The sequence below is a fragment of the Arvicola amphibius genome, chromosome 1 (assembly GCF_903992535.2).
Source record: "Arvicola amphibius chromosome 1, mArvAmp1.2, whole genome shotgun sequence".
Lineage (NCBI taxonomy): Eukaryota > Metazoa > Chordata > Mammalia > Rodentia > Cricetidae > Arvicola > Arvicola amphibius.
In genome coordinates this window covers 64,008,515-64,032,255 of record NC_052047.1, presented here as the reverse complement: position 1 = coordinate 64,032,255, position 23,741 = coordinate 64,008,515, and the positions used below count along the sequence as shown (strand labels likewise).

Sequence of the window (23,741 nt, the reverse complement as noted above, 5' to 3'; positions counted from 1 at the left end):
GAAGCTGGTTATACAGTGACATCACACATCACCTGGTACTGGCAGAGCTGAGCCTAGGTTAAGGGAGGAAGGAGTAGCTGAGACAGCCTGAGGGCCGGGTCGGCAGAGGGGAGGGTGTAACTGCTGGGCGTGGCTGGAGGACCGAGCATGTCCAAGGAGAGGAACTAAGCATCAATGAATAGCAGAGGTTCCATGCACCATGGAGATGGTGCATGACATGGTTGTTAGACATGCCCACCTGCCTTCATCCTCAGAGACATGATAACCTCACCCCAGCATCCCTTGGGACATTCTGAGCTTTTCGTGAGTGATGGGTTGTGGACACCTTATCTTCACTCATGGCCTGCTGTGTTTATTGTAGTCTTCAGTTGTTCTTCCAAGCCTATGCGTTTGTTCCAAGACTTCCCTCGACCTACAAAAGGGGAAAAATTCCACCTGCCGAGCTCACTGGCATTCCTGCCCGTATCCTGGAGATGCCTCCAGAAGGTGCCCAACAGCACGGCTCCAGGTCAACCTGTACAACTCTGTTCTAGGAAACCAGGACTTCCTCAGAGAGCATTGTCTCTGTGCCCGCATCCAGCACGTCGGGGTCCCCAAGCCGTGTGATCTACGTAAGTAAGGGCCGTGGAGAGTGCTGTGGGGTGGTGGTGGGGTCACCACTGGGCCAGTTCTGTGGGGGACTGCAGTCTGCTGAGGTTGGTCACTGTGGGCTCCAAGGGTGAGGCTGGGCACCCAGCACTACCTTGGGGGAAAATGGGTAGAGAGCTGGGGAGTGACCTGAACCCTGAGGCCCAGACACATCCATGCGGCCTAGGAAGGCCGCTAGGAATTTGTCCTCAACTGACTGGTGATGAGAGGGAAGCATGGAGCATAGCTGTGGTCATTATCCTGCAGAAGGGCAATGGCTGGTCTCTAGGTAGTGAGCCAAGGCCATGTGAAGGAACGGTATGTGGGCCTACAAGCCGCTATGCAGGTCCACGCACATGCACAGAAGGCTCCTGCCCAACTCCCCAAGAGAAAGGTATTGTAAAATGGCGCCAGACAGACCTTGGTGGGCCAAGGGGCCACATGGCAGGTGAGAATCAGAGGCCTCACGGTGGGCAGGAGACAAATATGCCATGCAGGGTCACTGTGACCACAGTGTGGAGGGAGAGGGTTCTAGAACCCTGGGAGGACACTTGTGCTGAGTCTCAGCCAGTGCCTGTGAGGTCCTGAATCTGGCTGCACATTGGAGGCAAGTTATTTCCCCTGTGGGCCTCTGAAAGCTCATTTGTAAGCTGGGGTGAATCCAACCCTACCACCCAGTCTGTACAGATGCCTGATTGCTCAGCTTTAGACAAAATGTGACCAAACTGGTGGAGTCCTGGACAACTCTAGTCCTGACCTGGGGATGTAGGAGAGGGCATACAGTTCACAGAAGGTTGGCCCTCTCCCAAAGAGAGAATCTGACTTGGATGGGAGTGAGACCTCCATGAGTGGGAATAGCATGTGCACAACTCTCAGATGAAGTGTGGAAGCTACAGGAGCCAAGGGGCAGGACGTATAAAATGGGGCAGAGGAGATCAAGATCAACTGATGGTCAGGGAAAGATACCCTGAGCTCCATTCGTCCAAACAGTTAGAACATCGCAATGGGATGGTCCATGGTGATCATAAAGCCCTTGGCTTAACATTTGACCTCAGGTATTTCGAGACCTGCCCTGGGTTCCAGAAGAACGGTCAGAGATGTGAAGCATTAGGCCTTGAGTCTTAGTGCACATCTCTCTGCCAAATGTCTCCAGAGAGCCCTGGAGTGAGTCTAGTAGTCAGGAGGGCTTCCTAGAGATGGATGAGGGCTGCTGGGCTCTGGAGAGCCTGATAGGTTCTGGAAAGACAAAGATGTGAGTGGCCTGAGGTAGAAGATACCTGGGGGTATCAGGATAGCCACTTGGTGCAGCTGCAGTTTGAGAGAGTTGCTAGGATGGGGAGTACCAATGGGGGAAGTGTTCTAGAATCATTCAGCTGCCATGCCTTCTTAGGTGAGTGACTCTGGGAAAATTATCCAGCCTCTCTGAGCTTTGGACTCTCTTGTAAGTGAGAGCACTGTGAGTGTCCCCACCACAGGGAGCTGTGACTTTCTGTCATGGATGCAGCTCAGTGTCCGCTGTGACTGTTGAGGCTTTGTCTCAGAATCCCAGCAGAGGAGACCTGACCAAGACTGATGCAGAAATGGAACCTGAGCAGGGAGGGACCAGCCCAGAGCCAGGCTGGGGACTGGAGAGAGTGGAGGTGCTCCTAGGGCCAGAGCAGACCATACAGAGAGCATGGGCACAGTGGGACACTGTCCGAGACAGCAGGGAGAAATAAGCAGGCACAACAGCAGCCACGTGAACCTCATGTGAGCCAACATGAGGCTCACAGCATCTCACAGTCAGTGAACACATGTGGGCCGTGTCCCAGCACCCTGTCAAATGCTGAGCAGACATCTTGCTGCCGTTTCTGTACCTGCTCAAAACTACTAAGAAGAGGGAAGAGAGAATGAGAATGAGTGCAGAGGTGGTCACGTGTGTGCTCATTTGGTGTGGATAGAGTGAGTTATGCTATTGTATGTGTCACACACATGTTCAAGTTTGTAGGAGTCAGTCCTGGGGTGCAAGTAGGTATGCCAGTATATGGATGTGTTGTGAGCCAGCAGGTGTGTGTTATCTCGTGGGAGTGGGTATAGTTGGTGTTGTTGTGCATCCCCTTATCACCTCCGAGAGGCACATTCTCTGTGTGTCCTGATGTGTGCAGGCATACCTGTGTGTGCATTGATGTGAGCAGTGGATTGTGTGCATGTACATCTGTGATATACATTCATGCTGTATACCTGTAACCATGTGTGGTTTTTGGTCATAGCCTGAGTCTCCTTGTCAGGCACATTATGGGTTCATCAACACATTATGGGCATAATGAACAACCTCAGTGTCTGATCCCAAGGCTATTCCTGTAATCAGGTCCTGGGCCTTGCATCCCTGTCCCACCTTTCCTGGGGGCTGGATATGCTCAGACCTTGCTGGACCATCATCACTGCTGGCTGTAAAGTCACTCTGTCCTGGCATGTGACATCAGTGTCTGCTCCTCTGCTCTCTCTCCCATCAGGCGAAGCTTGGCGATGAGATCCTGGACTACAGGGACTTGGCTGCTCTTCCCAAAAGCAAAGCGATCTATAACATTGACCGGCCCGACATGATCTCCTATTCACCCTACATTAGCCACTCGGCCATTGGGGACAGGCAGAGCTATGGCGAGGTATGCATCATCACCATGTGTTGCATGCTTCCCCCCATGCTGGCTTTTGTGAACAGAGTTTAGTCATGGCCACCGCTCTCAGCTTCTTTGCCCCAGATAACATGCCCATCTTATTTAAGGCACTCCTAACTAGCCACGCCCCCCTCAGGGAAGTGAGGCTGAGAGTGAATTGGAGGTGTGCTGAGTTGGGGTAAGGGAAGCACACTCTGAAAATGTCCGCATTTTCCTGGATACTAAGTGCTTTCGTGACACGTGAACTATGTCATTTTCCCTCCCTGGACCATATGGGCTTGAGCCCACATTCCCAGCTAGCTCTTCTTCTGTGGGTTCCTTGAATCCATCTCTAGGCTGGTTGAACAATATGGGTCATGATTCCTGGCATTGCTGAAAGTAGACAGCATCTATTGGTGATGTCTGAAAGTAGGCAGCATCTGTTGGAGGTGTCTGAAAGTAGGCAGCATCTAGTGGTAATGTCTGAAAGGAGACAGCATCTATTGGTGATGCCTGAAAGTAGGCAGCATCTATTGGTGATGCCTGAAAGTAGGCAGCATCTATTGGTGATATCTGAGAGTAGACAGCATCTATTGGTAATGTCTTATTTAGGCTACCTGTTTCCATTGAGTGCTGCAGCCCTCACTGAGTCTCATGTTCCTTCTGTCAGGAGGTCTTAGTGTGTTTTTGGTTATGTGTGGAGCTCAGAACAGATGCCCACCTGGGGCAGAAAAATGGTTATTCCTAATATGTGCTCCTTTGACTCCTTTCTGTGGCTTCAGCAAGGCCTCGCAGGGAGTGAAAGCCAAGACCTGGGGAATTGTACATACCTTGTAGTGTTGAGTTGCCCAGCTTGGCCCTGCATAGGTCATAGCTTCCAGACAGGCCTGCAGGCTCTGAGGGCCACTCAGAGACGGAGAAGAACAAAGGGACTGGCAGGTGGCCATCCTGGTGTGCGTGCCTGAGGAGGGGGTTCACCAGCTTTATGGCTACTGTACCACCCACCGTGTGCCTGAGCTGGGTGTGGATGTCACCATCCCACATCCTGCCTTTGGGCAGCAGGGAACTGAAGAGGTTCAGAGACCAAGCAACTTGCCTGTGTCCCTCTGAGATCCAAAGCTTTTCCCCCCTACAGACCATACACTGACTGTTTCCTTGGCTGATCCTCAGGGACATGGAAGTCAGGCCTCAGAGCTGGGTTCAAGTCCCACTGCGGTCAGCTTCAGGATGCCACCAGGGCTCTCCCTGGGTGGAGCATTGGCATTCCTGCACTGGCTTCAGGAAGCCATGGTGGAAAGGGCTTTAGTGGGTAGTGGTGATATACAGGACCACAGACTGTTGACAACCTTGTCCTATATCCCTGGGTCACACAGTGTTGCCGCTTGTGTGTTGGCATAGAGTTGTGGACACGGTCTGGAGACCTCTGAGGTTTCTTTCAGCATCTGAGACTACATAGCAAGATCCATGTTACCCACAGATAGTCCTGACTTAAGGGTCTGACCCTCAGAAGGCAGTGGGATAGCCTGGGAGAGTCTTTATGTGATTCAAGAGTTACCCTCTCCAGTATCTGCTTGGCCACAAGCTTGTACCTTCTGCCTATACTGCCTGTGAGACCTGCTTCAGCAGATGCCAGTACCAGGCTGTCCTGGGGAAGGAAGGGGTGTTCCCACTAAAATGCCACTTCCTCCCGAGGCCCGGGATGGTGTGTGGTGGGCAACATAACATAGAAAACCTCAGGCCCTTGTTGTTGGATACAGAGTATCCAATGGCTCATTATGGCCTCACTGCCTCATCCCTGTGGACCATTCTCAAGAGCAGAGTTTTCATTTCTGTCCCTGTATCCGGCCCAGCCCCTGGGAATTATTTTTCCCAATTGTACCTAAGAAAACCATGACCAAGTGAGGCTCAGCTAGGACTCACAGAGGCCCAGGTAAGCTGGCTCTGGCCCCCTGCTCTCCGAGTGTCCTGAATGAGGTGGAAGAGCCACCCTTCTAGCAAGAGAGGAGCCTTTGGCTAGAAACATAAGGACTGGCACGCTCGGTCTCCCTGCTCTCTCCCAGCCCATGGCCCTAGTCACCCTCTTTCTGCTGTCCCCCACCCATCTGTCCTCTCCAGAGAAAATAAGAGTCGAGCCCAGTGGGTATTACCAGAGTGGTCCCTGAACCCCCAACTGCTTTGTTATTGAACTTGTGGTCTCTGTGGAGAAATAAGGATGGGATCAGGTGGGCTGAGTAGAGGAAGGCGCTGGGCCAAGCAGCACCAAGCCATCTCTTGTGGTGGGGCTCTTTCTTAGCTAGAGTCTCAGGTCACTGAATGTGGATGCCTGTGTTGCCTGTGGTTACCAAACAGCCCTCTTACCCCAAAGCAACCCCTGGCACAGCGCACTAACAGACGGCTCTGTTGTGTCCACAGTCGCCTCAGTTGCTCTCACCAACGCCGACTGAGGTAACCACCTCCTATGCCTGCGCCCCGTGTGCTCATGGTGCTACCAACTGCAGGGTTATAGAGATGACCAGCAATGGCACCCTGAGGGCCACAGGGCCCTAGCCACACCTCACCGGGGCCCCCTGCTGGTTGTGTTTATAATCGCATCTCATCTGCATGCTCCCCCTTGTGTGTGCAGACAGGTCTTTACCAACACAGGGGATGTGGTGTTGCCTGGCAGCTCCTGGCCTGGGTCATGACTTCCTTGGGTAAGCTGAGGTCCACTTCTATCCCCTGCAACTAGATATACAGGAAGTTCCAGGACCTTGTGGCTGAGCACTCTCTGAGAGCTGTGCTGTCAAATAGGCTCAATAGCACTGCAGGGCTTCTTCTTGCCTCGGAAGCAGTGGGGCAGATTGTGGCCTCTCAGACCCTCAGCCATGTGACAGAGTCCATGGGGAGAGCATAGTGGCACAGCACACTTTTGAGTCCTCTCTCTGTGCTGGACACGGCTACCATCATTTTATACCTAACTCTTTAACCCAGAACTTCTCCCAGAGATAGCTTCCAGGAGTTGCCCATTTTACCAATGGGGAAACTGGAGCCTAGATGTCAAATAACTGGGCTATATTTTCCTACCCCCCTATCCTTGGGGAGTGTCCCATTCCAGCCCACAGAGCTGATCCCAAGAGTGAGGATTTCCTTGTCATCTCAGACTGAGGAATGCTTTTTACTTCTTGTAGCTTTAGAAGCAGGATCTATAGCAAGAGCCCCTGCCTGTCCCTCCATGACCTCCTCAACTTTTCTTCTTAGAAACCATACCTGGGGCATTGTGGGGACCCTGGTGCTGTGGGGGATCTGGGGTTGAGACGAGGCTAGGAGGGCTGGCATGACCCAGGCCACCAGACTTCATTGCTGAGGGATGGGCAGTCTGATCCTCGAACCATGGTGCCATGCCATCTCATGCTGCTGTCGCCTGCTCTGGCTGCTCTCAGAAGCTCCTCTTCCTGCTAAGATAGGGGTTGTGTCATCAGCGCTTGTGGGCCTTGTTGTCTGGGTACCTTCCCACCTCAGAAAGTGCCCGAGAACGTCTAGTTCCTCCGTCACACATGGGAGCATTCCAGTGTGTTCTCAAACAGCTCCAAGAGTCCAGAGTTCTGGGGATGGTTAAGAGGGAGGGATTGGGGCAGGGAGAATGCAGGTAGGGTCCTTTCACCCCATTCCAGAGGATCAGATGGACAAGAAGGGTGGATGTCTAATGGTCCCATGATCAGGCCAAGGGGGCTTGTTATGGCTCAGACCTACCTCACTGTCTGGATGCGCTGTCTGTGCTCTGAGACCCTGTTTCAGGGCTGCATTGTTTCTGCCCTTGGGGTCTAGAGGGCAAATACAGTGGGGCAGATGAGAGGCGGGCAGTGCTTCTGACCCAAGTGCTCTCACGCTTTCTTCCCACCCAGGGGGATCAGGATGATCGGTCCTACAAGCAGTGCCGGACCTCCAGCCCCAGCTCTGCTGGCTCTGTCAGCCTCGGGCACTACACTCCAACATCACGGTCACCCCAGCACTATAGTCGCCCAGGTATTTATCCCCACTCTGCTTCCCTTGACCCCTGATGAGGCTGTACTTCTCAATGAGTTTGCAGATAGAAAGTAGCTGCTTTATTCATTGAGAAAAGTGGCAGAGTTGGGGGTGGCGGGAGCCAGTGGGTGGTTAATGGAGAGTCACTTAGCCATAAGGAAAAGGATTGCCCTATGCCTAGGAGCCGGTAGCCATGAGGCAGCTGGTCACCCTGGGGCTGGAGGAGCTGTCCTAAATCCACAGTGCACATCCTGAGAAGCATCCTGCCCCGAGGCCCACACGGAGCAACCAGAGTAGGGTTCTGGGGGGTAGTAACAGAACAGTCAGAATGTGAAATAGCACACGAGGCAGGACACCGAGTCACAGCCTGTCATGAGCTTATAGGAGTTTGGAAGGACTTGATCTGAGGAGTCAAAGTCTGGCTATAGCACCACCCAGGCAGGATATCTAATGCTGTACCTATCACTCGCGAACCCTGTAGACAGCCAGACTAATAAAGAGGCTGGCAAAAGACCACTATGTCCTTCCAAGCTGGGACAGAGCCCTGCACAGGGCCTCCGATCCTATTGCCTCATTCCCCCCTCCACCCACCCCACCCCTCAGTTTGCATCGTCTTCCTCAGCTTTGGGCTGGCATGTGAAAGCCACATGGGGACATGCACAAAAGCGATGCCTTTTGGAGGGATTTTTCCAGCCTGCTTCTTCCCTTTCCAGCTGTGCATGACCCATTTTCACACCTATGGGCCATAGCTCTTATTTTTGAAAACTTGGTGGAAAAATCAACTTAATTGTTTGCAGTCATTGTCATCGGTTCCTTGCAATACACCTGGTCCTTCCTGCTTAGCAAGTGTGAGGAGTGAGGGTGAGTGGGTGTGTATGGGAGAGTAAGTGAGTGAGTGAGTGTCTGAGTGGCTGGGCTAGTGGATAAGTGTGTGAATGAGTCAATGAGTAAGTGAGTGAATGAATGAATTAGTGGGCTAGTGGATGAGCAACTGAGTGAGGGAATGAGTGAGTGAGTTAATGGGTTAGTCAGTGAGTGAATGAGTGAATGAGTGAGTTAATGATGGTTAGTGTATGTATAAGTGAGAGAATTGAGCGACTGAGTGAGTGAATGAATGAACGAGTGAATGATTGAGTAAATGAATGGAGATGTGTGAGTGAACGAGAAAATGAACAGATAGTAGGCGTGTGGATAGAAGTGACTTTCTTGAGCCCTTCCCCTAAGGCTCCTTGTGACTTGACCTCTGACTTCGCATCCCCAAGAGGGCCTGCCTAACTGCTAAGTGCTTGGTCAGGGGTAAAGCCTACAGGGCCAAGCTTTCTATCTGAGCTGGCAAGTGCCATGAGGATGCTGGTGACAGATCACTCCCTGACCTCTGGAAGCTGCCCTCCCATTGTCCTTGATCTCAAGGACACCCCAAAGTGAGCCACAGGCAGGACCAGAGGCGGTGTCCCAAGCCCTGGCTGCCACCCTGTGTCCTAGAGGCAGCATCTCCTGACCCCACCTGGAGGAGAATGGCCCACAGCCTGCTGGGTGACCCTCTTCAGGTGCTCCAGGAGAGCAGAGGGACAATGTCCCTGGCCAAGTGGGGACTAGGACAAGGTGGTGGCTCTGGGGTGGAGGAGCCCAGGGTTACTGACTGCTCTCTGTTGCCCGCAGCTGGTACTGTGAGTGTTGGTACCAGTAGCTGTCTGTCCCTGTCCCAACACCCAAGCCCTACATCCGTGTTCAGACATCATTACATCCCCTACTTCCGAGGTAAGGCGTGCAGTGCGCAGCGGGGGGTGCTCGTCCATGTCTCCGCATGGCTTCCAGAGCCCTGTGTCTCATGCCTGTGTCCTTCCTGTGTTGTGTGTGTCTGGCTCTATTTTGTCAGTGTGTCCATGTTCCTGGAAGGAGAGCAGGGTTGATTTGTCACTGAAAGTGCAGCTGGAGAGAGCATGTTAATGAACATCTTGCTCCATGCTTAGGGCCCCACTGGAGTCATTGTACACGTTTCCCCATCAACTCTATGTGGTAGGGTGCGTCCCATAGCGTCAGCCTTCAGGAGCAGGAGCTGAGGAGTGAGAGGTGGTGATGTCCACAGCCTCAGACCCCTGGTAGCTGGCCCAGGACTCAACCCAGGGGGCTCTAACCCCAGGCTCTTTCCAGGATGCAGAAGCAGCCATGATCCATGTTCTGTAGACCCATATATGTGACTTCCATGGGGACAGTGGACATCCTTTTATTTTCTTCCACACTAAGAACTGAGTTCACATATTGATGGCCAAGCCTCCATGTAGCAGTGTTTGAAGAAACACAGTGAAAATAGAGGTAGGGTGAGGTCTCAAGGTGGGACTCTCATCTGCTGGGACTGGTGGCCTTGGAAGAAGGAGGCCTTGGGCATCAGTGGAGAGATGGTCACCAAGCCAGGATGAAATACCACCAAAATAAAACAAACAGTAAACACCAAAACCCATTCCTGGGCTTTAATCATGACTCCCAAAGTGTGAGAAACAAGAGACCGAAATGGATGTAGACCCTGAACTGTGAGTTTTGTTACACAACCCAGCTGATAAAGGCACCAGAAAATGGCATCTAGGGAATTAGAAAACATAGCAACGATTTTCTCAAGAGTACCTGGGCGATATATTAAGTTCCTTGTCTCTCACAGCCATACAATGGCACCCATGGAAAGTTCCATCCCACAGGGTGCAGGAGCAGCTGACAGCTAGCTCCTGTCACTAGCAGTCAGTAAACAGCCCGTTCTTCATCTTTGTTCTCACCACGGCCCCGCTCTTGGCCCACTGAGAAGAGCGCTTGGCACTATCATGTCGTCCTTGCCTCTTCATGGGCTCTCCACACATCCCAGTCTCTAGCAGGGGTTGAGTCTTCAGTGAAGATGTACAGCCCCAGATGGCACATCCCTAGAGCAGTAGAGTGGCTTCTGGGGCCTTCATACACATGTATCAAATGTCTGTGGGAGTCTCAGAGTGAGGGGTGCTCCCGGGACCTGGAGGGAGCCTGACGGCTCTGGGGAGTGTCTTTTTTCCCTTTGCTCAATGGCGCTGGACAGTTTTCCTCCCATCTGTGCAGTCCTGCGTTTGGTAGGTCTGTTATACATCTGGATCCCTGGTCAGACTGTGACCAAAGACAAGGGCACATGCTAGACATTGGCCATTGCTGCTCCTCTTCCTTGTGGGGTGAAACAGGAACCCACAACTCTGCCCTCAGATTGATTTCCATGGTAGGCTGTGACCTTGGACTCTCTAGTGTCTTTCCAGAACATTCCTTGAGGAGATAAATGAGTTACAGACCCTGAGATCTTCATGGGAGCACCCTGTTCCTAGCCTCTGGGCACCCAGCTTATCCCTGTCCACAGGACACAGCCACAGGTGTGGCATCTGGCCAGGCTCTGGAGAATTCCTTTCCCCATGGGTGCTCTGTAGTATTTGGGACACTATAGAGACACCTTACTGTCTGATGCTGGGTGAGGGCCCCAGGTAGACACGTCTTCCTGTGCCAGGACTCTCCTGACCTACCCTCTTTCCATCGTCTGCTCAACGCAGACATCATCCCCTCCTGCTGTGTCTCAGTGCCTAGGGCCTCACTGCCCCAGACCTGCAGCAGGTGAAGGACTGGTGAAAGTTATCAGCGCATTAGTGGGAATTTCAGACCTTGGTTGGGATGGTATAAGGTTTCAACCTGACTCTTGCTTGATAAGGGACAGGCTGTAAGGACAGGAGGTGTAGGTTGACAACGGGACACATGCTGCTGATGCCACTTTTCTGGGAACTGACGGGAAGCACTTCCACAGCCCTAGTGGCATGCAAAGGAAGGGAAGCAGAAGAACTTAGGGGCAGAGCCTCAGGCCGAAGCCCCAGCATTCACTGTGCCCAGGAGGCCTTTCTTGTTCTGCTAAAGGTTCCCTCCTTCAGCTCTAAAACAGGTCCCTAAACTTTGGTCCTTCAACTTCAGGATGACTCAAGGAGACTCCAAGTAGAAACTGCACATGCCTCGGCCATGGTCGTCAAAGGGTCCTTGCACATGTTGTGAACTAGTCTTGCTCTGATGTGACTTTGGGAAAGTTCAACCAGAGACAATGGCAGCATCTTGGCCATAACCAACTATAACATCTTCAGGGCCAGAGCCAACTGTAATGGCATCCAGGCTAGAGTCAGCTGCAGCATTTTTTATATTTATTTATTTGTTTATTATGTATACAGTATTCTTCCTGCAGGCCTCATGACAGATGGCTGTGAGCCACCATGTGGTTGCTGGGAATTGAACTCAGGACCTTCGGAAGAGCAGGCAATGCTCTTAACCGCTGAGCCATCTCTCCAGCCCCCAGCTGCAGCATTTTTAAGGCCAGAGTGCAACCATAGCAATCATAGTTGGGGCAAGAAAATAAATGATGAGTCATTAGACTCATAGATGACAGAATGCCCACAAGTCTATACTGAAATAAGAGCATAGGGGACGAGTTCTGCACAGAATTTGTGGAGGTAGTGGGTCACAGCGGTGGACAGGATTCCCTCCACTTAGCCGAGTGCAGACTAAGATCTCGAACTGCATTGCTCCCAGGCAAGGCCCTCAGCTCCACCTCCAGGTTCTGCAGACAGCAAGTGCCCTGGGGGAGATGTGACAAGGATGACATGCCACCTTTGTGCTTTCCCCCTAAATCTATAAGCCCTCTTTTTCTCTGTCCCAGGTGAGGGACATTCTGTAGCACCCTCCCCTGCCAGTGCTCTAGGAAGTCAGGATCTGTGACAAGGGATGCTGGTCACAGCTGGGAGAAGTCAAGGTGTGACCGTGGGTATAGTGTGATGACCCAGGCGGGTGCTGAGACAGAAAAGATCTCATGTGAAAGTGGGTGAAATAAAGTATAGTGAACGTGAAAAATGGTCCCAGGTCCTGGAAGGGTGGCGTCTTCTGGAACCATCTAAAACCTTTCCAGAGTAAAACATTGCCTTAAGCTGGAAGAAGTCATAGGCCACACCAGAACCTGGGCTGCACAGTCCTGTACAGGCCCCTTCCACGGGAGGTGTCAGGAACACCCTGGATATGAAACCTTCAAAAAGAGGCATGAGCCTGGACAAAGGAGCCTCCATGCCTGTCCTTGGGTGACATCGGGGTCCTGGGGACCTCATCACAGAGATCCAGTGGGAAAGTTAGTTTCCAAGTAGTCAGTGTGCCCACCTCACATAGCATAGTCCTTACCCTTCTCTGGAGGTGACCGAGATGGTGCCCACTGTGGGGGACTGACATGGCACACCATGAAAGCCCACAGCAGAGCTCCAGGCAGGTCTGTGGGGTTGAGGTCAGCAGGATGTTTTCTCAGCTACACGAGACAGGCGAGCATGCTTGCAGAAAAGAGAAAGGCCTGTGGTGGCTTTGGCCTCCTGAGGGTTTTGTCAGCCAGATCCTGAGTCTGAACCAAGAAGGTCCAGACAGTATGGAGCCTGGGGAGGGCCTTGCAGGTCAGACAAGGGGCAGGGAAGGCTCAGTGGTAGTGTCCCAGGTGGCTGGTATTGAAGGCTACTTTAGTAAATGTGACAGGGTCCTTGTGGATCATCAAGGCTACCACACTGCCTCAGCTCCCTTGGTCTTGGCCTCTCTGATCAACTGAGAAACTGTAGCCCCCCTCCTCCTTCAGAGAGTGCACCCACGTGTAAGAACCTCACTTATCATTTCAGGGAACATCACACTATATAAAGGTCAAGCTCTGGAGAGGACAGGAATGTTGGACCATTTTAGAATCCTCCGTCAGCTGGCCGAGGGTAACAGAAATGACCATGAAGTCTAGATAAAAGAAAGGAAGGCTTGGTCATGTAAGGTTCTAGACTCAACAAGGCCAAGCTCAGAGGCTCAGCCCAGGGATGCCAGCCTACAGTTGTGTTTTCAAAGCCGCCGTGTTTGTCATAACTTAAGTGACAGGTGGAGTCATGGTGTCATGCACGGGAGACTGTGGTTCCCATCTTCCTGGGGTGAGACCCCTGCTATTGCCAGGAAGAACAGAAGCTCAGTGGATGCAGCCAGACAGAAGGCTCCATCCAGTTCTAGAGCAAAATCTTTTTGAGTTCTCCAAAGCCCCACTGGTGTTTGCAGGTGAATTCAGAGGCCATGCTCAGGCAGGAGAAGACGCCCAGGGTAGGAATCACTAGTCTCCTTTGGTGGCCACTTCCTGGGCCCTCCTCCAGCCAGGCCCTCCCTGCCTGCCTGTGATGCTCCTGCTGTCTCCAGTCTACTCAGGCCTGGCTTCTGTCCCATTGGCGTTAGGGTCCAGCTGCTTGATCTTGCCATTCAAAGGTATGGTTCTCGCATCCAGAGAGCCCTTTCCTAGCCAGGCGATCAGGCACAACCCTGCAGAGTTTCCCACGTCTAAAGGAAGGGAACGTTTGTGCCGTGGGGTGTCCTGCTGTGAGCCGTGCTCCTCATCACGTGTCCAGTGCCACCGTGTTCTATCCATCGCATCCTGCATTGGTGGGAGGTGGGGCATCCACTCAGGTGTCGTCTGATGGGTGATTTGATCATCTGGCCTCCTTCACAAAACACAAAGCATAGCTCCTGCTGAGGCAGAACTTGGAGGCAGCAGAGTACCCTGATGCTCATTTTGCTTGCCAGAAACAGCCTATATCAAGGACTGTGGGTATTGATGGATGTTGACCCCCCCCCCAGTTTCCTACATGGGCAAAGTGTTTATAAGGGATGCTTTTTGACCCATTCCTATACCTTATTCCCTTCCTCACAGTTAATTGATGGGATCTCAAAGCAGTCAGGACCTTCCTGCATATGCTACATCAGGGAGGCAGGAACTGCAAGCCTGGGGTGTGTTTTCACACCCCAGGATCCTGGGCTCTGCCCACCACCCACACACTAACACGCGGTTGGCCCTCCAATCACTGCCCCTTTGTCCCTTCCACCTCCTGGAGCCAGGTACACTGCAGATTGGGACAGAAGTCATAGAACCCAGGCTGGAAGACTCAGGTGTGGGCTTCCTTCAGGCAGGAGAGAGGGGGTTCATTGCAGACCAACTCTTTTTGCCTGAAACCGTCTGCTTTGCTTTCTTGCCCCTCACCTGCTACCTCTGCTCTTCCGTCTGGAGGCAGTGAAAGTGGCCGTAGCACCCCAAGTCTCTCGGTGCTCTCCGACAGCAGGCCTCCTTCCTCTACCTATCAGCAGGCTCCACGTCACTTCCACATCCCAGGTAGGTCCCTGTGTGCTTGTTGGTTCCTCATGCGCCATTGTAGCCACACCAAAGTAGTCAGAGCATCCCCAAACACCAAGGTTCCTTAAAAGTTACTCCATGGAGTAGGGTGTAGTGGTGCATACCAGTTGTTCAGCACTGAGAAGGCAGAGGCAGGAGCAGCACAAGTTCAAGGCCAACCTGAACTAGAAAACAAGATTCTGCCTGGTTGTGGTGCACACCTTTAATCTGAGTTCTAGGCAAGCCTGGTCTACAAAACGTGTGCCAGGGCTGTTATACAGAGAAATCCTGTCTTGAAAAAATAGCTCAGTGGTTAAGAGCTTTGCCTGCTCTTCCAAAGGTTCTGAGTTCAATTCCCAGCAACCACATGGTGGCTCACAACCATTTATAATGAGATTTGGTGCCCTCTTCTGGCCTGCAGGCAGACATGCAAGCAGAATACTATATACATAATAAATAGATAAATCTTTAGAAAAAATAAGAAAAATGTGGTTACATTTACACAATGGAGTACTATACAACAGAAAAAAATAATCACAGCTTGAATTTTGCAGAAAAATGGATGGAGCTAGAAAACATTATTTTGGATGAGGTAACCCAGACACAGAAAGACAATTATCACATGTACTCACTTATAGGTGGTTTTTAAACATAAAGCAAAGAAAACCAGCCTACAAACCACAATCCCAGAGAACTTAGACAACAATGAGGACACTAAGAGAGACTTACATAGATCTAATCTACATGGCAAGTAGAAAAACACAAAATCTCCTGAGTAAATTGGGAGCATGGGAACCTTGTAGGAGGGTTGAAGGGGGAGGGGAGAAGCAGGGAGGGGAGCAGAGAAAAATATAGAACTCAATAAAAATCAATAAAATAAAAAATAATAATCAAAACAAAAAGGTTCTATCCCCAAACAATACAAAATCCTAATGTAATGGGTTTGCATTACCCCCTCAAACTGACATGTTTGGGTTTTCTCCAAGTCTCACAAATACTGAGAAAATGTTTTCTGTTCTGGATCAAGATGGAGAAAAGGGGCTCCCCCAGCACCCCAAGGTTCTTGCTTGCCTCCTTCCCTGTCCATCTCTCTCCTTGTCCCCTTCCCATATGAGGTGATGTCTAGAGTGGGGGATGCTTGGTGGAGGCGTGGGGCTTCAGCCTAGCCTACTTTCTGTTTGTGAACTTGGCGGGCGATTCCAGGCTGGGTGAGCCAGGAGCTGAGAGAAGCCATAGGGTAGAGAGCATTGCAGCTGCTTCCCTGCTTCCCCTCACGTTCTTTCCTTCTCTTTCCTTCTTCTTCCCAGACACTGGCGTAAAAGATAACATCTATAGGAAACCCCCTATCTACAAACAGCACGGTATGGTTGGTCTGTCGGGCTCTGCTGCCGTGCTTTGCCTGCATGCCTGTTGCACCCTCTTGCTTCCGAATGCTCCCTTTGCTGTGTCCTGATCTGAGGCTTGGGGAGGTCCTGCTGGCTGAACGTTAAATGCACGCTCACTAGTAGGGGCCTGGGAGGTGGCTTTTCACAGAAGATGAGACATTTGGAGAGGCTAATGCATGGCACCTGGGGCTGGGGTGCAGCTGCTAGAACTAAGAACCTTTATTTTGTGTTTTTGATGCTACTATGGGGGCCCCAGTAAAGATGGTGAGGAACTGGGGGGCTTCTCACCCATGCCCTGACTCAGGCCTGATCTTTGAAAAATAGTGGCTTGGAACCAGCCACAATTTAGAGAGGCTTTAGGCCCCATCTTTTGGGAATATCTGTGACAGAAGAGGATGCCTTGCCCTCAGCTGACGGGGTTCCTTGCATTGTGTAGGCGCTAGAGATGGTTGGTAGCAAGGGTGTCTCTATCCCTCTGACCCCCACATCTTCTCCACATGAACCTACCTGGGACAGAAGTGCAAGGAAGAGGTTGCTTGGGCCGTGGAGCAGGACTCTAGAAGAGTGAGCAGGGCAGGTCACCTCGGCGCCATGAGCCTCAGTTTCCTCATCTGCAAACTAGACTCCTTTCCCACTGTGTCTTCCACCTCCTCACCGCCATTCCTGTCCCTTTGCCCCCTCATCCCTATGAGGTTGGCTATGAGTTGCTCACAGAACCATGAGGGTGGAGACAGTTCTAAACTGTAAGGGGCTATGCACAGCGTGGGGACTGTTAGACCATCACTAAGATGTGAGGGAAGAGAGATTCCCGCATGGACAGTTCTTTTTCAGATGCGGCCAAGGAAGGCACCCCCTTCCCATACTGACAAGTGGTAGCCAGCTTATTGGAGGCCTACTGTGTTGGGTTTTATTCCTCAGTGCGGAGAGGCCCTGTGCTCTGTCTTTCCTCCTCCTCGCAGAGGGAAAGAAGGAAACTGAAGCCTTGGTTTCCAGAATTCAAGCAGAGAGCACACATCTCCCCAAGAGATGGGTGGGGACAGTTAGACTATGACACCTTTTTACCAAGAAGAGAACCCTAGTCTTAAAAGTGGGGAAACAGGCCCAACCAAAAGAAAGGAACACCCATTAGGTGACCCCTTGCAGCACTATGCTGGATAGCCTTGGAGGAGGACCATGGGTTCTGTACCACCCAGAGCCCAGGAAAAAGACTGACATACAGGGCCTTGATTAACCACTGCTACCTCTGCATCACCACTAGGCAGCTTAACTGCATGGTTAACACCCATGGTGCAGGCAGAGTTGGCCTTGGCACCTCGCCTTAGAAAATCACTTTATGTAATTGACCAATTGTATCTGATAGGGTCAGACTGAGTCGGAGTGTTAGGGTTCAAATCTTTTACTTGAGCCCCTGGGGGAGATCAGGTTCCCAGTTCCCAGGCACCAGCCTTGTAGTCTAGACATAAGACACTATCTGCAGGCCACTCCAGTGTGAAGGAACCATGCAGTTAGTTACCCAAGTCCGGAATTCTGTACGCTGATTTTGTGAAGAAGCAGATCTTGGCATGCACTGCCTTGGTCAGGCATTCAGCAATGCAAACTCACGCAGAATGCAGTGAGCTGTGCAAACCGCAAGTGACCAGAGAGCTTTAGTAGTAAGAAGCTCCTTAAAGACCCCTGGGAAATACAGATGTGCAGGGGTGCCTTTGGTTTCCAGTTCATGCACTGAGACCATTGGTATTCACAAGGCCTCCCCACCCCTGATTACAGATAGGGCACGTGCATGCATGCCCTGTGCATGCCTACCTGTATACGTGTGTGTGTGTGTGTGTGTGTGTGTGTGTGTGTGTACTCGCCGTTCTACCCCCACCAAGTGCTTGCTCCATCAAGGCAACTTGACCACAAGCCTTCCCTGAGGAGCTCTGGAGCCCGATCTAGGCATGAGCAACAGTATTTTAATCCTCACTCCAGCTTGAAACAGCCCCTGCGAGATGACAGTGAATCACAAGACTGTTCCATTAGCTTAAGATCCTATATTTAACATGTTGCAAGCAGCCAAGCCTTTCCCCAGATGCATTGGCTCACAGCGTTCAACTCTGAAGTCACTGGACATGGTCGCTGCTGGTTATAATAGTGTTCTTCTCTGATGCCGGAGTCTCATTCCTGCTCCGAGAGCCATGAGGATAGCTGGGCCTCTGTGCCCACTTGGGGTGGAAAGCAGGATGCTTTTGAGTCCATGAAGCACTCATGACTGTGCAGCTGACTTCTGACCCCATCGGCTGCAGTTGTCATTTTTTTTTATTTTTGGCATTTTGGGAACTGACTATATTTCTACTTGCTTAGTGTTTACTGGTTTTAAAGAGGAAGAGAAGAGATGAAGAAAAGTAGGACATGATGAAAAAATGGAGTAAGCAGGGGAAAAAGATAAGGAGCCTCCCCATACCACCAGGCATCGCAAAGATCAGCTTGTAGTACCTGTCAGGAGGAGGAGGCACAGGGTCTTGGCAGCTGCTTGAGACAGAAGCTTCAGGATGGTCTGCAGCTCAAGAGAAGCTGTGGACTGTTTGTGTTGCCATGTGAAAGTGGAATCTCATGCCTGCAAACACACATACCTGCACATGTGTGTGCACACACATACACTTGCATGCACACTTGCCTGCACACACATACATACCTGTGTGCACACATGCACCTGTATTTACACATGCCTGTACACACACACACACACACACTTATACACACTCACAAGCAAACTCACCTACACACACATGCACACCTGTGTGCACACATATACCTGCATTCACACAGCTGCATACACACACACATACATGCCTGCCTACATGTACAGCATCCAACCTTGTCACTTTGGGGAGGCAGTTACGGGTGAAAATAGAGCTGTTCACATCCAGCTACTTAGCAGAGAGAAATGCTTCCTTCCTCAGGGTTCATTTCCTCAGAAATGGGATTAGGCTTGTGCCTCAGAGCTTCCAGGCAGTTTCTGAAAATGGCAGAGCTGCTTGACAGAAGGGGCTCCCCGGAGGCGGTCTCTCGGAGGAAAGAAGACATCCACTTTTAGACTGTTTAGTTTGTTTTCCTGTGGCTGTGATAAGACAGCGACAGAAGTGAGAGGGGTTCTTTCCAGCTCCGGGTTCAGGAGTGCCGCCCCTCGCAGGTGAGAGGTCACAGCGGCAGGAATCACCTAGTCACAGCACGGGCACCACCAGGAAGCAGAGCGTGCTGAGGACGGTGTTAGCTAGACTCCTTTCTATACAGCTCAGAGAATGGTCACCCAAGTTTAGTGTGGGTCTTCCCACTCCAGTTAACGTAATCAACACCACCCTTCCTTCCCCAACTGGCATACCCCAAAGCTAATGATTCCTCATAGACGTGGGCTGTGTGCATCCATCCGCTTTCTGTGTCCACTGTTGTGTTGGAGGTCAGTGTGTGAGACACTCCAGGAGACTCCAGGCACATCAGATGTGCTGTGACCTTGAGCGTCTCCTACTGGTTGCTCAGTGAGGAGGCAGATTTGTGTGCAGGTCCCTGTGAGCAAAGGCAAGGCCCTGTAATGTCTACACCTTGCAAGGGGATAAAGTCAGTCAGCTGAGGCTGGAAAAAATCATGTCTGTTTTGTGTTCCTGTGCTCAGGATGGGGCAGATGCAGGGGTGAGACTTAAGGGCTAAGTGGCAGAGGCCTAATATAATGGGGTTAGGGAAGTGTGGATGAATGTATGCATCAGTGAACAAAGAAATGGAGAAGAAGACAAAGGGGTATGCATGGGTGAGTTAGGGTGAATAGCTGGAGAGTTGTGGATACAGAGATGGGGGAGTTGGTTAGTGGATGCATGATGGATAGAAGAGAGATGTAGGTGTATGGCTTAGTGGATGGGTATGTGGTAGATGGATGGATAAATAGGTGGGTAGATTAGTACATGGGCGGATGGATGGAGGAATTGATATTTGGTGGGTACTGATGATAGATGAATAGTTAGATGATAGATAGATAGATAGATAGATAGATAGATAGATAGATAGATGATAGATAGATAAATGATAGATAGATAGATAGATAGATAGATGATAGATAGATAAATGATAGATAGATAGATAGATAGATAGATAGATAGATAGATAGATAGATAGATAGATAGATAGATAGATAGCTTAGTGGATGGGTGGGTGGGTGGATGGATAAATTGGATAAATGATGGGTGGCTTAGTGGACAGGTATAGAGATGTGAGCAGAAGCATGGGTTAGTGTCTGGGTGGGTAGGTAGATGAGCAGGTGGGTGGAAGGATAAGAGAGTAGATAGAAGTGAATAGATGGGCAGCCAGAGGGACACATGTGTGTCACATGAGTATGCTCAGTTTTAAGTGAATTAGAGGAGGGAAGGAGGGCTGACCTGTGGCTGAGTCCCAGCCTTGCAAAGCTGTAAACCAGCCTCTGGATTCTCAGATACCGTCTCACCTGGTCCTCATGAATTAGAGGAGGTAGGGTGGCATTTTCCCATTTTACAGATCAGGAAACTGAGGCTCCAAGTTGATATAGAAGCAACCTACGGACAGTGCAAAATACTTAGTGAATTTGGCTCTGGCCCGACACACTACACACCCCGTCACAGCTTGTGGTGTTTACAGAGGACCCTTGTCAAGTCTCCATAGAACATTCTTCTCAGCAAGTGGAGGAGCATCGTGGAGCCCTGGGTAGCACTATGCTGTAGTGTGTTGGCTAGTGTGTTACCCGTGGCTGTATGGAATCTTGAAAGCCCACAGCCTGGGTTACTGGGGTGGGATCTCACAACCTGAAGAGCCCCTGGACTGGCGTCTCTGTCACAGATGCGGGGGGCATAAAGCTCAGTTCTCAGAGTGACCACAGCTTGTTTGTCCCTGTGGCTTGGCCAGCTGCTGAGAGTCAGTGCTGGTGTATTAGCCACATTCATTGACAGTCATCGAATCACAGGAGCCATGCTGCCCGCCCCTCTGCGTCCCTCCATTGACCCTCCCCAACAGGTCTGTGGTTAATTCGCCCCTGTATGTGGAAAAAGCAGAGGGTTTATTTTCACCCCCAAAAATTGGTCTCTCCCTGTAAGAGACAGGCAGCACGGGGTGGGGAGACATAGAGTCCTGATGTCTAGGATGGAAGTACTCAGTTTACAATTTTGACCCTATCTTGTCAAGGTCCTGTAGCCCAGTCCCCAATGTCCAAGCTCTCTGACCTGGTGTCAGTTTTGTCCTTGGTGGTGCAGGAGGCAGGGCGCTCCAAGAGATGGGCAGGGCTGAGCCCACCGCAGGCTGCAGGTAAGAAGCCCGCCTGCTCTCCTCCCTGAGCTGAGCCCTAGCTGGGGAGGACCCCAGGGCTTCCAGCTATTGCTGTGTGCACAGGGTTGGGATAGGTCTTGGCAGGTCCTGGAACATACCAGCATGCCTTGCATGGTTTCTCTGTTTACTCCTGGGAAAGGGTCAGCCCAGGGGGATGACAGAATGCTGCCCAGAGTTTCCTTGGCCAGCTGTCGTGAGAGTGTGAACTCTTGCTCCAAGTGGGCTCGTCTGCTGGTGTACTGTTCTTGGCTGTTTCTTGTGGACTCCTCCCAGTGGCAGAGTTCAGGGCTGGACAGGCCGTAGGTAGCTCAGTGGAACAGGCAGGGGAGACTTCAGACTTTGACTGTCTGAGTTCATGTCACTCTCAGCCCCCTCCCCTCAAGCCATGCTGGCCCATGACCCTAGAGGAAGTCACCCCCCTGAACCTCAGTCTCTTGATCTGTGAGATGGGCCAAATTCCAGTTTTGAAGAGTTCATGTTGAGAAAGAAGCGGTGATATCCAAGAAGCATGCAGCTGTGGCTGGCAGCAACGGCTCTGAGACTGAGACCTCTTTCCCTTCAGGGCCCTCCTCACAAGGTCAAAAGTATGCCTATCAAACCCAAGTGAAAATGTGACTTCGTCTGAAAATGTGACTCCATTTCTCCTGGTTGGAGGTGTGGCTGGAGCTGAGAAGAGGTGTCACTTTGCTCGGGACACGCCCACCTTCTGGGCCCTGTCCCTGAGGAGGTAGCTCTAGAGCATCCTGGTCTGAGAAAGGCGTTCATTCTGTTGTCCTTTTCTTTGGTTTTCTTTGGAGCATGATGTAAAGCAGGGCCCCCAGGACAAACATGGCGAGCTGCCTTTACAAACGGATTTTTCCCTTCCAGCCACCAGGCGATTGGAGGTGGAGGACAGCACTTTTGATCAGGACAGCAGGAAGGTAATGAGGTGGGCCACGTTCCTGCAGGGTGGGACGGCCCCTCCTGCTGGAACTCCAGTCCTCTTACTCTGCCCGTGGGGTCCTGGGAGGCCCAGGGTGGGAGCCACTCCCACCTGCCTCCTCCTGCACTCAATGTGAGCACACTCTCTGCTAGTGTCCTAGCTCTGCCGTGCAGCCAGGTCATGGCTGTGGGACTGAGGAAACAAACCCAGTACACTCTGGGGTATTTGACATGAAGGTTCTAGAACAGGTTGGCAGGTGCTTTTTATAAATGGCCAGAGAGTAGAAGGTAGTAGACCTTACTTATATACTTCATTGATGTGGCCATGCTGTGAAAACAGCCAGAGAGGATGTGGGGTAGGGGCATCTCAGCAGCAGGCTGTGGGAAGCATTTGGCCATTTCTCCAGCTGCTTGACGAACTTGCAGAGTGTATGAACGAGACACCCTTAATAGCAAGGCTGGTATTAAAAGCAGTGGGGCCGGCTTGTGAGGCAGATGTACAGAAGCTACTAGAAGGTTCTGGTGAGGTGTTTTCACCATGGCAGATGACTTCAGTGTTCCTATAACCTTCTGTTCCTCTGCAGAAGACTACCTGGCTGCTCCTCAAAGGGGATGCAGACACCAGAACGAATTCTCCAGACCTGGACAGCCAATCTCTGTCCCTCAGCAGTGGGGCTGAGCGGGAACCTCTGTCAAGGATGCCTGGGGACAGCCTCTACTCACGTGAGTGGCTCCTCTGACATGCACTGGACACTGCCAGCCAAGGGCCCCTACTGAGTGGGCTCCCAAATCTCAGCTTTCTTTCCTGAAAACACTAAAACCAAGCGACAGCACGTAATTTCAGCATTTGGAAGACTGGGGTGGAAGGATTGCTGTGAGTTTGAGACTGGTCTGAGTTGCATAGGGGGACTCTTCTCAAAAATAAAAATTAAAACCAAAATCAGCCAAAGAGCAATCAAATGTGAATCAAGCCAGCTAAGGAAAGGTCTGAGCCCTAGGCTCACCCACAACCTCTGCAGTGATGCAGCTAACTAGTGTGCTCACAGTGCCCCCTCGTGGCTTTCTCCGAGCTGGCAAGAAAGCAAAAAGAACAGCACTCACAGCCTCTTTCCCTGGGTGGGTGGGTGGGTGGGGGCTGATGTGGTCATGGTCAGGGGGCGAGTCCAGACCTGGAACTGGTACAAGGCACTGTCCTGGCCCCTATGACATCCTGAGCAAGGCACTTGGAGATTCTAGGAGATATGGCCTGACATCACAGGCAACAGCAAGCCTTGGGGTGTTATGAAGTCTGGCTTGGGGATGGATTCTCAAGAATGGAGTAATTGCCCATTGCATTGTTCACTGGAGATGCTGTAGATCATAGGCAGAGCCAGCACAGGATTGCAGGCAGACTCAGGTTCTCCCAGAAGCAGTCTCTGGTATCTGCTGAGCGGGGTAGGGGTGGGGTTGTTTTCTGTGGCTATGGTTGGAAATGGAGGTCATGAGAATCTCTGTGGTGTGAAAAAGCAGAACAAGCACCTGGCGTCATGGTGGCACCAACTCTGAGTGTAATCTGGGCTCTCTGATGACTGACTGTGATAAGAGACCAGAGCAGCAATGCTGACTCATTAGGCCCTGGGCGTGCAAGAGGGCTTTGGCTGGCCATCAGTAAACAGTTGGGCTGTTCCCACC

The 23,741-nt window shown here is 51.5% G+C and overlaps 1 protein-coding gene across 7 annotated transcripts in view; it reads left to right on the top strand.

The window, feature by feature from the left end:
- The window catches only part of Ablim2 (actin binding LIM protein family member 2), a 121,066-nt gene that overhangs the window by 72,822 nt on the left and 24,503 nt on the right, over nucleotides 1–23,741 (top strand). For 4 of the 7 annotated variants that reach the window (XM_038346913.2, XM_038346902.2, XM_038346906.2 and 1 more), the window contains 5 exons: nucleotides 534–611; nucleotides 3,120–3,269; nucleotides 7,142–7,262; nucleotides 22,017–22,069; nucleotides 22,655–22,793. In XM_038346913.2, coding sequence (XP_038202841.1) covers nucleotides 534–611; nucleotides 3,120–3,269; nucleotides 7,142–7,262; nucleotides 22,017–22,069; nucleotides 22,655–22,793 — 541 coding nt within the window. Of the gene's footprint in view, nucleotides 1–533; nucleotides 612–3,119; nucleotides 3,270–7,141; nucleotides 7,263–8,921; nucleotides 9,021–14,346; nucleotides 14,449–15,755; nucleotides 15,810–22,016; nucleotides 22,070–22,654; nucleotides 22,794–23,741 lie in introns of all 7 variants that reach the window. The other 3 variants (XM_038346899.2, XM_038346898.2, XM_038346901.2) reach the window with 2 other exon arrangements.